Here is a 15,300-nt window from a genome sequence, read left to right on the forward strand (position 1 = left end):
ATCTGGTGGGTGGCAGCCCACATGAGACAATGCCAGGGATGTATCTGGCTCCTTTGTATCTTTTGCCAAAGGCAGCCTCTGACCAAAGTTTTTCCCAATTCCTGGAGGCTTCAGAGACTTGACCAGCATCATAGATGCCAAGGGTTAAGCCGTGTATGGCTCTACAGTTGGGCAGGGCCCAGTCTGTCCTAGAAGCCCCTCCCTGTAGGTGGTTGTGCTTTCTGATTGTGCAGTCACCTGCTATATAAGGCCCCTCACACACCTTCTCCAGCCTTCTGCTGGGATCCACCTTCTGCAGGGCAGTCTCTGGGCCAGACAGAGAAGGTAAAGGAGTGGGGCTGAGCTTTGAAGAGGGGCCCAGCCTGGGAGCAGCTGAGAGCAGGGGAAAGGCGTTCAGAGCTGTCTGGGGTCCAGGGCGTTCTCTCGGTGCTCGCTGCTTCAGCAGTGCCCGGGAGGGGAAGGCTGGAGTCGAGAGGTTCTGGACTTTGCTCTGTGTGTTCGTGGTGCTGTGTGCTTCTCGCAGTTTCTGGGAGCTCGTGCTCCTCTGTGTAACATGGGAGCGATTGTGACAGGACCCTCTCAGACTGCCGAAAATGTCCAGCGATAGAATGAGGGGGAAGGACTTTGCAAAGGGGTGTACAGGTGCGCTTGCTCTCACTTTCCCTGTGGGGCCCTCTGCCCTGCCCCCCAGCTCGCTGGCCCCTTGGTCCCACCACCTTCAGTCTCTGTCTCTCTGCTGCGCATTCCTGGGCAGAGTCCTGACCACTCTGGGCCTCCATTATGTCCCTCTGAAAATGAGGCTAATCATCAGGTCGGTACCTGGGCTGAGGTGATTTGTGCACTTAATTGATGTGGCTTCTGTGGCTTCTTTCTCATTGTTTGCCCTAGCTCCTCTTCCTTTACACCCACAAGGCTTGAGATGCCCTTCCTAGGAAGCCCAGTCCCTGAACCTCTCTGCACTGGGGTTCTGTGCCTGGGGCAGTGACTGGGCAGGGGAGGGTGTAGGGCACAATGCATGCAACATCTGCCACAGCCTCCAGACCAAACAGACTTTCTCTCCTTGGCTCTCTGAATGTTGGGGCCATTAGATAAGTGATGGGCCGTCTGTCTTCCCTGACTGTGACTAGTTTCTCTTTCTTTTCACTGACCCCTAATAAGCTAACTAGATGAGCATAGTGTAGTGCGTGTATGTGTGTATGTTGGGGGGGGGGCATGTATGTGTGGTTGGTGAAGTGGGATGCAGGCAGTGGGTTGCAATGCCCAGTAGAAGGTTTGCTGCTCTTTAATAAGTGGCAGTTATCATGGTACAACTTGGTTTCGGACCTGGAAGGACCCCGAATGGAGTCTCACTTTTGGTCTTACAAGCTGAGTGAGTTTGGGCAATTTTCATGATCCCTCCTTCTGCAGGTTTTTCAGCTGGGGAGTAGGCAAAAATCTTTATAGCAGCACTGTGCCCTGGGACTTGTTTCATACCTGCACTGGCCAGTATAGCAGCCACCAGCCACAGGTGGCCTCTGGGCACTGGAACATGGCCGGTCTGAGAAATAATATGTTTCCTTTTTATTCCTTCAGTGAATCCAAATGTAAATGGCCACATGTGGCTCCTGCCTACTGTTCACAGGATAAATGAGCTCATGATAAAGAAGGACTCAGTGCAGAGCCAGACAGTTCCCTTTCATGCTGCTTTGATACATGGGCAAATTGAAATTTTAGGAGCTCTGATTCAGGATATTTATTTATTTAAAGTATAGCTGATATACAATGTTGTGCTAATCTGCTGTAGAGCAAAGTGACTCAGTTTGACACATATAGGCATTCTTTTTTAAAAAAATATTCTTTTACATTATGGATTATCACAAGATACTGAATATAGTCCCTTGAGCTATACAGTAGGAACTGGCTGTTTATCCACTCTACATATAGTAGTTTATATTTTCTAATCTCCAGCTCTCAGGATCTTAATAAATACAGCTAAACCTCAGCTATTAGACAACTTACAGGTTCAGAGAGGCTGATGACAGACCAGTCAGAGGTGTGCTGGGACCTTTGGGTCTGGGGCTTTGGGAGTCATGTCTGTTGGAGGCAGCATGGACTGAGGATTAGGGATCTGGGCCAAATCCAGCTTTTATTCCTCTCAGGAGTGTGACCTCAACTTTGAGTGGTTACCTAACTTCTCTGGGGTTTAATTTCCCCCTCTGAAATAAAGGTCATCCTAATAATAGTACCTGCCTACAGAGGTGGAGGAATCACATGAATCAGTGCACGTGAATGTTCAGAACAGAGTAAGTGCTCAGTGCTTATTGGAGTGGTGATGGCAGAGACAGAGCCCGTAAAGGCCATTATGTGAATGTGGCAAGATTCCAACCAGAGGATGGACACTGTGCTCTGGGAGAGCATAGTCCAGCTTTGTTCCTGGACTCCCATCCTCAGTGGGGCTGGCAATCCTCTGCCTGCCCATTTTGTATCTATAGTGGCTCTGTAGGAAATGCCCTGGGCTTTCGTACCTGTGTGTGTAGATACATTTGTAGGCAAAGGGAAAACTCAGATTCTTGTGGGTATAAAGGCAGGTTTGGATCTGTATTGTGGCTCTGTGCTTCCAGCTGATGATGTTGATTCCTTCTGTCACCAGGTTGGGCTAGGTTTGTTGAAGTGTGATTGCACCCCTAGGGGATATCACGCTCTAGCAATCTTCTGAATCCCCGGACTGTCCTCTTTGTGCCTCTCTCTTCAGGCTAGAGGCTCTGCAGCCACAGTTCTCGTCCTCAGGAGGCATATGTCCAGCACCATGAAGGGCTTCCTCTTTGCTGGCATCATCGTCGTGCTCACGGTTGCAGCTGTAGGTGAGGGAAACCATGCTGCTCCCTTTTGGAATGAAGACCCCATTTTCCACCTCACCAGATTCTTGTCAGTCTTGGTGCTCTGGAATCCCAAGCGACCTCTTGTCAAGATGTGGGCAGTGAAGACTGTGAGACCCCTTCTTGCACAGTGCACCCTGTGATACCACTCTGTGCTATGGGTCAAGGTTGGGTCTTCCAACCGGAGAATGGTAGACATCTCACAGCTTAAAGTTTGGGGGACCCCAGAGGGAAGGGATGCTATCTTGGCTATTCTTTTAACCTGAGGTAAGTGTGGTGCTTTGTCCAAAGCAAACTCTATTAATGTCTCCTGAATGTTGATGATGCCAAATATTTTGTCTCCCCAGAATCCCAGAATCCACTGAGCTGTGTACAGTGTAATTCACTGAAGGAGGTCTGTGATGCAAAAAATGCCACAGAGTGTCCCTCAAGTGCCAACAGCTGTACAAGTTTCTCAACCAACTTTTATCATGGTGAGCCTCAGGGGGTGATCATTCTCATTTCTGGAACTTGCACAGGGCAGGTGCTGGAGGGGTTGGCCAGGAAAAGGAAGGCGAAGGCTGGGCTGTGCATGGAGAGAGGCAGTCATGAAGGCACCTCCCAGCAGAAGCAACACGCAAGTGGTAGAGCCAAGCAAGCACACAAGCCGCTGTGGCTCCTTGGAATTGCTTCCTCTGGCTGAAACGTCACTGTAGGCCCATACGAATGAACATGAGAAGCAGGGACAGCTCTTAGCCACATTATAAGCAGTCAGCTTTCTCTAGGTGCTTTCATTTTTCCATTTTCTGCTCCCCTTTCCTTTCTCTCAGTGTTCCTTCCTGTTTCAGATTCAACATACTTTCACTCAGACTCCCTTCCAAGGTGTTTTGCTGGTATGATTGTTACAGCTCTCTCAGAGCATTTTGATTTATTTTTAACTTTTTATTATGAACATTTCAAATGTACACAAAAGCAGGAAGAGGAGTATAGTGAACTGTGGTCCTGTGTCAACAATTAACATTTTGCTATTTTTTTTTCCCATAGCATTTTTATTCTTTAAATTTGTATTGAAATGTAGTTGATTTACAATACTGTGTTAGTTTCAGGTGTACAGCAAAGTGAGTCTCACACTCACACACACACACACACACACACACACACAAATTCTTTTCCATTTTAGGAAAATGGATTCTTTTCCATTATAGGTTATTACAAGGTATTGAGTATGGTTTCCTGGGCTATTCAGTAGGTCCTTGTTGGTTATTTATTTTACATATAGTGACATGCATATTTTAATCCTTAACTCCTAATTTACTCCCCATAGTATTTTAAAGCAAATCTAGATAACATATTATTTCCCCTATAAACACTTCATTATTCATCTCTGATAAGAACTCTCCCCTACTTTTTAAATAACTACCATACAAGGATCACACCTAAGAAAATTAGCTATAATTTTAAATTTTAAAATTAAGATGACCTTAAAAATGTTCAATATACTTCAAAGATATTGAGATATAATTGATGCATTGGAATTTGGACCCAAACAAAATTACATTTTGCTGTTAAGTCTATCATGCCTAGTTTAGTAAGATCTTTTTTTTTTGCTCAATTCCATTGAATTGTTGGAGAAATAGGGGCATTTGTCCCATTTGTCCTGTAGCTATCTCATATTCTGGCTTTGCTTGATTGCTCCTTTGTGATGTCATTTCACTTGTTCCCCTCTTCCTGGCATTTCCTGTAAACTGTACTCATGCTGTTCAGTAGAAGTTTTTTTCAGTGATGTTAATGTGTATATCAGTGCTGTCTTATACGTATATTCAGATATTGATCTCTTGAAATATGAGGAAGTGATTTGCAAATGACCACATAGAGCTTTATAAATGACCACCATATTGCATAGCTTTGGTCTATAAGCTTTACTAGTTTCAGGTTCAGTATCATGTTGTGCATAGACCCCTCACGTCTGCTTGGCTATATTTAGAGATGTTAAGACTGATCAGTGGTCTCTGGGGGTGTCAGTGTGAACCACCCACTTCACCCATCAGCCTTTCACCTGCAATTTAAGCTGCAAAATCTCCCGCTGAAGCCAGAAACTACTTTTTGGGGAAGGATTTTTCTTTCTGCAGGAAACTCTCTTCAGTGTCCCCTAAATTGCATTGAGCTGAGAGTACTTTTTCTGTCCTTGCCTAAAGGAGTTGCTCCCTGAACGCTTTGTACCCAAGACTGATAGTCTGTGTTTGCCTTTGTGTAGAAGGAAACTCCACACGGTATGAGAATCATGCCTGCTCTGAAGAGAACTGCAATGAGACCACGGTTGAGCCTTTCACGGTCTACGTATCTGAAACAGAAATCTTCCACTTTGAAAGCCAGTGTTGCCTAGGAAAGGCATGCAATCAAACCAGTAATACCACCGGTGGGTGCTGGCCACATCTTCCCTCTGTCCTCCCATATCCATCCCTTCTTTCACTGCTTGTGATTGTCAATCTTAGATGGACAACTTAAGTCTAGGCACTTCAGTGCATAGCTGGGTAACATTAACAGCCGACATACAACAGTTACTTGAGAAACAAATGAAGAAAACCAGCACTCCCATTATGCTTTCCGTTTCTTAGTAAAGACAGAAATCACAGCGCTTCAACCTGTGTGGGAGGCTGCTCATTAGTCGCTTTCAAATTTTGTGGCCTCACACCCTCTTTCCAGATGCTAAGTCTTGAAAATTATGGAGGGACCCCAAATAACTTCTGTTTCTGTGGACTATATCTATCAATATTTACTGTATTAAAAATAAGGCTAAGGAAATTTAAAAATATCTGTTAGTTACCAAGAAACAATAAAACCCATTACATGTTAACATTACTGACATTTTAATGTTATTAGAATAGAAATAATTATTTTTCAAAACAAAATATATTTAGTGGAAAGAATGGCATTGCTCCATGTTTTTTCAAAGCACTTTAATTTCTGGTTTAATAGAATACAGCTGGTTCTCAGATTTGCTTGTTCATTTATTCTGTTGCAATCTCACATGTCATGTTGCCACTGGAAAACTCCATTGTATTTCCCTGAAGGAAAGACAAGGAGGCAAAGAACATCTTAGTATCATCATGAAAATAATAATTTTGACCTAGTGGACTCCCTGGAAGGATCTCAGGGATCCCCAGGAGTTCCTGGACCTTCATTTGAGAACCGCTGGCTTAGATCAAACCTTTGTTTTGAAGAGGAGAAAATGTGGCCATAGTCATAGAGCATGGTTCATTAATAGCAGAGCTGGGTCTCATATAATTAAAAAAAAATCAAAGTCACAATGATAAATAATTACTTGATTACATTTGTTCAGAGCAAGATTTAGTAATAGTCACACACCTGTTGGCTAAATCCAGAATAGCTGGCTAATGTTAGTTTTAGCTCAAAATCTTACCTTTCCCTTCTCATCCCAACACACTCATCAACCACAGTTCTTGAAGAGTGGATGGTCTGTAAGGGGAGCTCTATGAGGTAAAGTGCTACAAATAACTTTGGTGAGACATAGGAATAGGATGACTGCTATTTTTATGGCAGGATCGGAGATTCCTGAGCATGCAGAGAGACCCTGAGAGGTCTCTCTGGCTAGCATCTTTGTCTGCATTTCTCCTTCCACTCCAGGCAATACCATGATCTTTGTGATAACACTGTTCTGAGTTAATGATTCTTATTCTACCCAGCTCCTCCACAACAAGAGATGCCCAGAAACATACAGTGCCCTGCGTGTTATGGAAATAATGAAACTTCCTGTAATGAAACCCAGAAATGTTATGGAGAAAGATGTGTCAGTATAATTGCAGAATTTATAAATGGTACGTGAATTCTTTTTTATGGGACTTGAGTTTAAAACACAAGTTACACCTTGGATCATAAATTCTGGATTCACAAAAAAGGCCTGGTGGCGATAGGATGAGGAAATAAGGTCAGGGTACCTTTGAGATACTTAGGCTGTTAATGTAGCCTTGAGTTGCTTGCTATTTTTGCTTCCTCAGTCCAGTGTCATTCCTCCTGGGCTGTCCATCTTTTGAATTCTATTCTTTTTATGACTTGTAATCAAACCAGGCTCATTTAAGGGCATCGCGTCACTCCTGGCATTTATTTCTCTAATAGGTTGGGCTGTTCTGTAGGTGTGGGTGGGTTTGACTTTTATTGCTTTTTATATGTAACTTCCCTTCTCTACCTGTCACTGAGAGGTGTTGGCTTCTGAAAACTAGAGTTGCCTAGAAGGGAGACTCAAATTGGGCTTTAAACTCAACCAATTGGAAAAAGAACAAAAACAACATTGAAATAAAAAAGCTATTTTACATTTTAGCTATGATCTATTCCCCTTGATCATGGTGTAAATCAACACAGTGTTTCCTACTTTAAAAAGTCACTGGATACTTGAAAATGAACAATACTGATGATTTATCTAAAAAAATCCAACCAACTGTTCTTTTCTACAGGAGTAATTTGATAGTAACTGTTATGAGATACAAATGAACCATCATACAATATAAAACTAATAAATATTATTCTTTAAATATTCAGACAAATGTTATGCATGATTATTTAAATAATAATACATTTATTAACCATTACTATTAGCCAATCACTAATGCTAATATTACTAATATAACACTATTAGTGTTACTTAATTACTGTTAAGGGCAACTTCCATGTCCTATGGCTCAATGCAACACAGTTTATTTCTTGCTCATGGAGCAGTTCATTGCAGAATCCAGGGCCCTGGGTTCTTTTCATCTTGAGGCTCCAGCCCCTACTCACTCAGGACTTGGCAGCTCTCTTCTGTATTCTTTGCATCTCACCAGCAGGTGGGGTAAGAGGGGGAGTGGAGGAAGGCAGGAAGGTTATTACAGGCAATGCCTAGAAGCGAGTGCCTCACTCCCTTCCACATTCTGTTGTCTGGGACTCAGACTGCCCTGGAAGGTAGAAATTTAATCCAGCGGTGACACAACAGGAAAGGAAGAGGCATAAAGCTAAAATGAACAGTCAGTCAGTCTCTGCCACAGTATGCCTTACAATAATAAGAGTTTAAAGAGCACCAATATCCAAGTACAATTTGATTTCAACTTTTGTTAAATGGCAGTTATGGTTTCGGAAATTGATGCATAATTGTAACTGCAGATTTCTTAGTGGGGCCAAACTTCATACTTCTCCTGAACTTCTTTTTACTTATTAAAAAAAAAAGGATTGACTTTATTTTTTAGAGAAGTTTTAGATAGATTCACAGGAAATTTGAGAGGAAGATATATTTTTTCTATAATTTTTTCCCCTACACATATATAGCCTTCTCCACTCTCAACATCGTCCACCAAAAAGGTACATTGTTATCATCCGTGAGCCTATACTGACACATCACTATCATTTAGAGTCCATTAGGGTTCACTGTTTGTGCTGTACATTATATGGGTTTTGACAAATGTATGATGACATGTATCTACTGTCATAGTATCATGCATAGTAGTGTCACTGACCTGAAAGTCCTCTGTGCTCTATCTAACCCTAACCCCTGGCAACCTCTGATTTTTCTTTACTCTTTCTATAGTTTTGCCTTTATCAGAATTTATATGGTTGAAATCGTATAGTTTGTAGCCTTTTCAGAGTGATTTATGTCAGGTAATAATATGCATTTAAGGGTCTTGATGTCTACACAGCTCTGATGTCTAATTCTAAAGCTTTGCCTGAGGGCAGCAATGGCATAAGAAGGACTTTCTGTTTCTGCTCACCTTATTCCAAGGTGTCTGCAAAGTCCCAGGCCTTGACTTAATCTGAAAGCCAGACAGATCAAAGTCATCATAAATGTAGGATTTTGTTTTTGTTTTTGCCCAAGGTCACTTGAAAAAATACTTCAGACATGTGCCAAGCAACATAGCTTCCTCACACACTCTAATTCAACTTTCAACACTCATATTTGCTCTAAAATAGCAATGAATTTCTTTCTTCACTGGTATTTGGAAGTTTCTCCTTCCTTCTCAGAGCAAGGATGGAGTCAGCCTTGAACTCAAATTGTAGCCCTGACTCTAACAAATAGCCAATCACCTCCTCCAGCCCCCTCCTCCTCTGTGAACTGCCTGTCCTTCAGGACAATTTGGCTTGTAGCCTTCAAAGCAATCACAAAGAGTTGGACATGACTTAACGACTGAATAATACGCATACACTATTATAGAGCAATACTGGTACATAATCGGTATTCAATAAAAGGTAGCTGCAATCACAATCATATCTTCTTTGCAAATTCCCTTGGTCTTTTCCTAGGACCTTACCTTAAAATAGAGTTCAACACATCACAACACAGATTAGGAGTAAAGACGTGGTAGCCTCTTCGTATCCCCTCTTACTGTTTCTCCTCTTCTCAAGGAAAACTCAGGTAGAGAGAACTCAGGTCCAGAGAGGAATGGGGATGGAAAGCAGAGCCTAGAAGAGTGGAGGCCAGGAGCAGTCTGAAGTGCCGACTTCTTCTTGGATTGAGAACAGAGAATTTATGGAGGGTCTGAACCTGTTCCTGCATTTCACCACTTACCAGCAACTCAGGAAAAAACTGAAGATTTGAGTCCTAGGTCCAGCTCTGGCCCTGACCTGTGAGCTCAGGCTCACATCCAGCTCCAGGAGCCTCAGTTTCCTCTGGGACTGGGTCAGGGAGGGGATCTAGACCCTCACCTCCACGGTCACTGTGCCATTACCCTTCAGTCATTGTTCTTGATCCTGGGCTCCTTTCTCCAAGCTCCTGTTTCAGGAACTGACCTGTTTCAGCTCTTGCAGGTCACTTGGAGAGGGAGGGTGAAGGGACTGTAAAGTCCTTACTGTCTCGTTTGCATTCACAGAGACGACAATGCTTGTGCTGAAAGGTTGCTCCAGTGTCAACATCTCCACCTGTGAATTCCTGGGTGCTGCGAATCGGACGTTCAGAGGAGTCACTTTCCGAAAGTTTGAGTGTGCAGAAAACTCCTCAATAACCACTACCCTTACGCCGGCCACCACCGCTGGCACTGGCTCTCAAGCCGCCTTCACACCCTTGGCCCTAGCCAGCATCCTCCTGCTAAGGCTGCTGCTCTGAGATCTGCACCCTCAAACACTCCCCTCCCCTGTTTAAATGCTCAGTGAGTAGCAGTAGTAGTCACAGCCATCCAGGCAATGTCCTGTGATAGCCACATTATTCTTTATTATTAAAGCATTGGTTCACTCGCTGATCAAATCTGTCCTAATATGTTCTGGGCCGGGCTTCCTTCAAGCCACTGTCCACCATCACTTCCCAGCTCCTTGCCTTTGAAATCCTTGCACCTTTGTGTGTGGGCTCCCAGGACCTCCCTGACCCCTGCCCAGTTTGCTTCTGAGAAGCAGAGCCTTCTGCTGTGCTGGCCTCTTTTGCCTGCAGTCCTGCATTTCTGGGGACTGACGTGCCACTCTCCCCATCCTCACACTCAGGGAGTGTCCCAGCCATAATGTGCTGTGTTGATGCCAGCAGTTGTACTGGCTGTAGTCAGAGATCACAGTGACATTGTCTAGAGCCCTGTCACCACGAGACCCAAAGTGGGTGCACAGGGGTTGCTGAAGGTTGGCAGATTCCCCTGCCTAGCCTCCCAGGCAGGGGGGTAATGCTGTCAGTACCTTGCTGACCAGGTGTCACGGAATGGAACATGGCTACAGAGTCCCAGCCCCTCCTCTTGGAGAACCTACGATCAATGGCAGAGTCCTTGACTCCGTAGCAGATACCCAAGGAGCAAGAAAACCAATTGGTCCAATATGTACAGAAGCCCAGATTTGATAAAACAAAACAAAACAAAACAAGTCGGGGGGGGGGGCGCTTTGAGCTGGACTTGGAAACATGGGGTTGTCTGTAATAAAAACTTTCAAAGGTATAAACCAGTGTGGGTCTTTATTGTCCAGGCTTGCCAATGATGATTAAGACCAAAGCCTCCAGAAGGGCTGTCTGGTGGTAACTTATCACCACATTCATTCTTATTTACTTATTTATTTTTTTAAAATTTGAAGTAATTTTAGATTTCTCAAAGAATTTCAAAAACAGTTCAGAGTTCTAGTACCCCCTCACCCACCTTCCTCTTATGTTCACATCTTAGATAACCACAGTACAATTACTGAAATCAAAGACCAGAAACTATAAAACCCCTAGAGGAGAACATAGGCAAAACCCTCTCCAACATAAATCACAGCAGGATCCTCTATGACCCACCTCCCAGAATACTGGAAATAAAAGCAAAAATAAACAAATGGGATCTAATTAAACTGAAAAGCTTCTGTACAACAAAGGAAACTATAAGCAAGGTGAAAAGACAGCCTTCAGAATGGGAGAAAATAATAGCAAATGAAGCAACTGACAAACAACTAATCTCAAAAATATACAAGCAACTTATGCAGCTCAATTCCAGAAAAATAAAAGACCTAATCAAAAAATGGGCCAAAGAACTAAATAAACATTTCTCCAAAGAAGACATACAGATGGCTAACAAACACATGAAAAGATGCTCAACATCACTCATTATCAGAGAAATGCAAATCAGAACCACAATGAGCTACCATTTCACACCAGTCAGAATGGCTGCTGTCAAAAAGTCTACAAGCAATAAATGCAGGAGAGGGTGTGGAGAAAAGGGAACCCTCTTACACTGTTGGTGGGAATGCAAACTAGTACAGCCACTACGGAGAACAGTGTGGAGATTCCTTCAAAAACTGGGAATAGAACTGCCTCATGACCCAGCAATCCCACCGCTGGGCATACACACCAAGGAAACCAGAATTGAAAGAGACACATGTACCCCAATGTTCATCGCAGCACTGTTTATAATAGCTAGGACATGGAAGCAACCTAGATGTCCATCAGCAGATGAATGGATAAGAAAGCCGTGGTACATATACACAATGGAGTATTACTCAGCCATTAAAAAGAATACACTTGAATCAGTTCTAATGAGGTGGATGAAACTGGAGCCGATTACACAGAGTGAAGTAAGCCAGAAAGAAAAACACCAATACAGTATACTAACACATATATGTGGAGTTTAGAAAGATGGTAACAATAACCCTCTATGCGAGACAGCAAAAGAGACACAGATGTATAGAACATTTTGGACTCTGTGGGAGAGGGAGAGGGTGGGATGATTTGGGAGAATAGCATTGAAACATGTATAATATCATATAAGAAACGAATCACCAGTCTAGGTTCGATGCATGATACAGGATGCTTGGGGCTGGTGCACTGATGACCCAGAGGGATGGGATGGGGAGGGAGGGGGGAGGGGGGTTCAGGATGGGGAACACGTGTACACCCGTGGCAGATTCATGGTGATGTGTGGCAAAACCAATACAGTATTGTAAAGTAAAATAAAGTGAAAAAACAAAAAACAAAGCAATTACTGAAATTGGGAAATGAGCATTGAAACAATACTGTTAACTAATAGACCTCATCTGAGTTTTGCCACTTTTCACTAATGTCCTTTCTCTGGTACAGGATCCAATTCTTTGCATTTAGTTGTTTATGTCTCCTCAGTCTCCCATACTCTGTTACAGTTTTGGAGTCTTTATTTCACTGACCAGTTATTTTTTTAGAAGTCTGAGATTGTTTGAAGTTTTCTCACGATAAGATTGAAGCCATGTTTTTTGGCAAGTATCCCATAGAAATGGCATGTCTCATAGCCTTGCATGAAATGGGACATGGGTATAGAACTCCAGTGCATCTTATCAGGAGCTACATAGTTAAAAAACATTATTTATTTGGTTGCACTGGGTCTTAGCTGCAACACATACGATCTTCAATCTCTGTTGTGACATGTGGATTCTTTAGTTGTGGCATACGAACTCTCAGTTGCAGCATGTGGGATCCAATTCCTGACCAGGGATCAAACTCAGCACCCCCTGCCCTGGGAGCATGGAGTCTTAGCCATTGTACCACCAAGGAAGTCCCAGAAGTTACATGACGTTGACGTCGCATCAGCTGGTGATGCTAATCTTGATTGCTTTTTTAAGGTGATATCAGCCAGGTTTCTCCAACATAAAGTTACTGTTTTTGCCCTCTGCAATTAATAACAAACTGCAAAACTATGCTGTTGTAACAAGTGGATATCAGCAAAAAACAAAAACAAAACAAACCCAAAAAACTTAGGGGTTTAATACAAGAAAACTTCATTTCTAAGTTATTTAAACCCATATAGATGTTCCTGACTGGGCAGCTCTCCTCTAAGTGTGAGGAAGAGGCCAGACTCTTTCTATCCTACAGTTCGGTTCTCCCATTTTCTGGGATTCTTGGCATCTTGGTTAAGTGTTCTGCATCCAGCTTATCGACAGGAAGAGAGTCTAGAGGATTATGCAGCCTGCAGGGGTCAGGCCTCAATTACATGGCTTGGGAGGAAGTAGTTTATTCAAATGCAGCTTGCAGGATCAAGGTACCAGGTTTAGAGACAGTGTGGCTTGGTCGTGGGGTTCCCCAGTGCCTCTGAGGCAAAGAATCCACCTGTGATGCAGGAGACACAGGAGATGCAGCTCTGATCCCTGGGTCGGGAAGATCCCCTGGGGGAGAGCACGGCGGCCCACTCCAGGATTCTTGCCTGGAGGATTCCATGAATGGAAGAGCCTGGCATGGCCTCTAGAGTCAGAGGCACAGCTTCAAATTCCAGCCTAGAAACTTGGGCAACATATATCATCTCTCCAGGCCTCAGTTTCCCACCTGTACTAAAGGGATAGTGTTATCACTATGCCTGATGAATGGGGTTGTAAGAGCTGCCAATGTAGTTCCCTGACAAGGAGCAAATACTAGTCATCAGCAAATGACTCCAGTTTGAAAGTAGCTCCCTCCATGCTCTAGGGAGAGAGAGGACCACCAGAAAGAGTGATGTGGAAGGCACAGCCCTGGCCCACTTCCTTCAGACCATGCTGACCTCCCTGAGGTTACAGCTGCTTCTGTGTCTCAGGATGCCCTCTCTCTTTCCATTTCCTTCCCAGATCACTATGACTGCACAGGCCACAGCACAGCTTGCTTACATTTTCATCTTCATGCAGCTGCTGACTCCAGCCGCCAAGGGCACCACCAGAGCTGACATGCTCTTAGAACCTCCTGGAAGTTCCCCACTCAGGCTTGATGTGAGGAAGAAGCAGTACTTTAGGGGAACAGCAAAGAGTCACACAGGAATGGGAATCAGGGTCCTGAGGTTTGAGAAGGCAGCTGGCGGCTGAGCAGGGCTAGATTCTGGGAGGTTCCTCAGGCCTTAGATGCAGGGCTGAAGAGGGCCATGGCAGAGGCAAGTACAAAAGTAGGAATAGGATTGGGTTTTCATACTAGGAAGCTCTCTCAGACTGTAGGAAGACAGTACAGGGACGGAGTTGATGTACTTTTAAAACATTTTACTTTGTGTTGGAGTACAGCTGATTAACAATGCTGTGATAGTTTGAGGTGAACAGCAAAGGGCCTCAGCCATATATATACATGTATACACTCTCCCTCCCCAACTCCCTTCCCATCCAGGCTGCCACACAACATCGAGCAGAGTTCCATGTGTTATACAGTAGGTCTCCATTGGTTATCTCTTTTAAATAGAGCAGCATGTTACATGTCTATCCCCAACTCCCTAACTATCCCTTCCCTCCATCCTTCCCCCTGGCAACTGTGTGTTCTCTGGTCTGTGAGTCTTTCTCTTTTTTTTTTAAATAAGTAAGTTCATTTTTATAGTAAGTTCATTTGTATCATTTCTTTTTAGAGTCCACATATAGGGATGTTATCTGAGATTTCAGGGAGGGACTTTAAACAGAGAAGTAGTAGGGTCCGCCCAGGGCAAGCACTCTTTCATGTTGCTGAGTGACTGATGATTCTATGCGCTTCTGTTTGCACTGCTGCCCCTTGCCTCCTCACCCAGAGTAGGGAAGAGGGCAAAGCACCACTCCTGTTCAAAGTCTACATTCCTTTCCTTGGCTATTCATAGTTAGTTCTGGATTCCTGTCTTCTGAGCTGGGTTTAGGCCTTCCCACCTAGATGAAGCCCTTTGCTGCCAATTCCTCCTTAGTCCCTGCCAGAGCTCTGGGATAAGCCCTATGTCTGAGAAGCTCCACAGAATTCTGTATTTACATTGTACAGTTGGATAAAGCATGAATCACTAATTTTTATAGCTCTTTACAATTTGCAAAATTTCCCAGGTTATTTTATTTAGAATTAGCTTTATTCATATATTGTAGGATTTGTGTGTGTGTGCGCTCAGTTATGTATAACTATAGCCTGCCAGGCTCCTCTGTCCATGGGAATTTTCCAGCAAGAATACAGCATTGGGTTGCCATATCCTCCTCCAGGACTGTAGGATTTACATACAGTAAAATGTAAATGTGTTGACTAATGGGTTTTGACAAATGCGCCCATGTAACCACTCCTCCAGGCAAGATATAGAAGCCTCTCCGCCTGTGTCCTCAAGGTTCCCCAGTCTCCTTGAAGTCCACCTGGCTCTGG

The 15,300-nt window shown here is 43.7% G+C and overlaps 1 protein-coding gene across 1 annotated transcript; it reads left to right on the top strand.

Moving 5' to 3' along the window:
• On the top strand, window positions 292-10,711 carry LYPD8 (LY6/PLAUR domain containing 8). Its single transcript, XM_005682873.3, has 6 exons — window positions 292-324; window positions 2,732-2,840; window positions 3,203-3,328; window positions 5,089-5,250; window positions 6,539-6,670; window positions 9,683-10,711. Exons 2-6 carry the CDS (start codon window positions 2,774-2,776, stop codon window positions 9,913-9,915), a joined length of 720 nt encoding a protein of 239 aa, XP_005682930.2. The 5' UTR covers window positions 292-324; window positions 2,732-2,773; the 3' UTR covers window positions 9,916-10,711.

This window comes from Capra hircus, chromosome 7, assembly GCF_001704415.2.
Source record: "Capra hircus breed San Clemente chromosome 7, ASM170441v1, whole genome shotgun sequence".
In the NCBI taxonomy this organism is placed as follows: Eukaryota; Metazoa; Chordata; class Mammalia; order Artiodactyla; family Bovidae; genus Capra; species Capra hircus.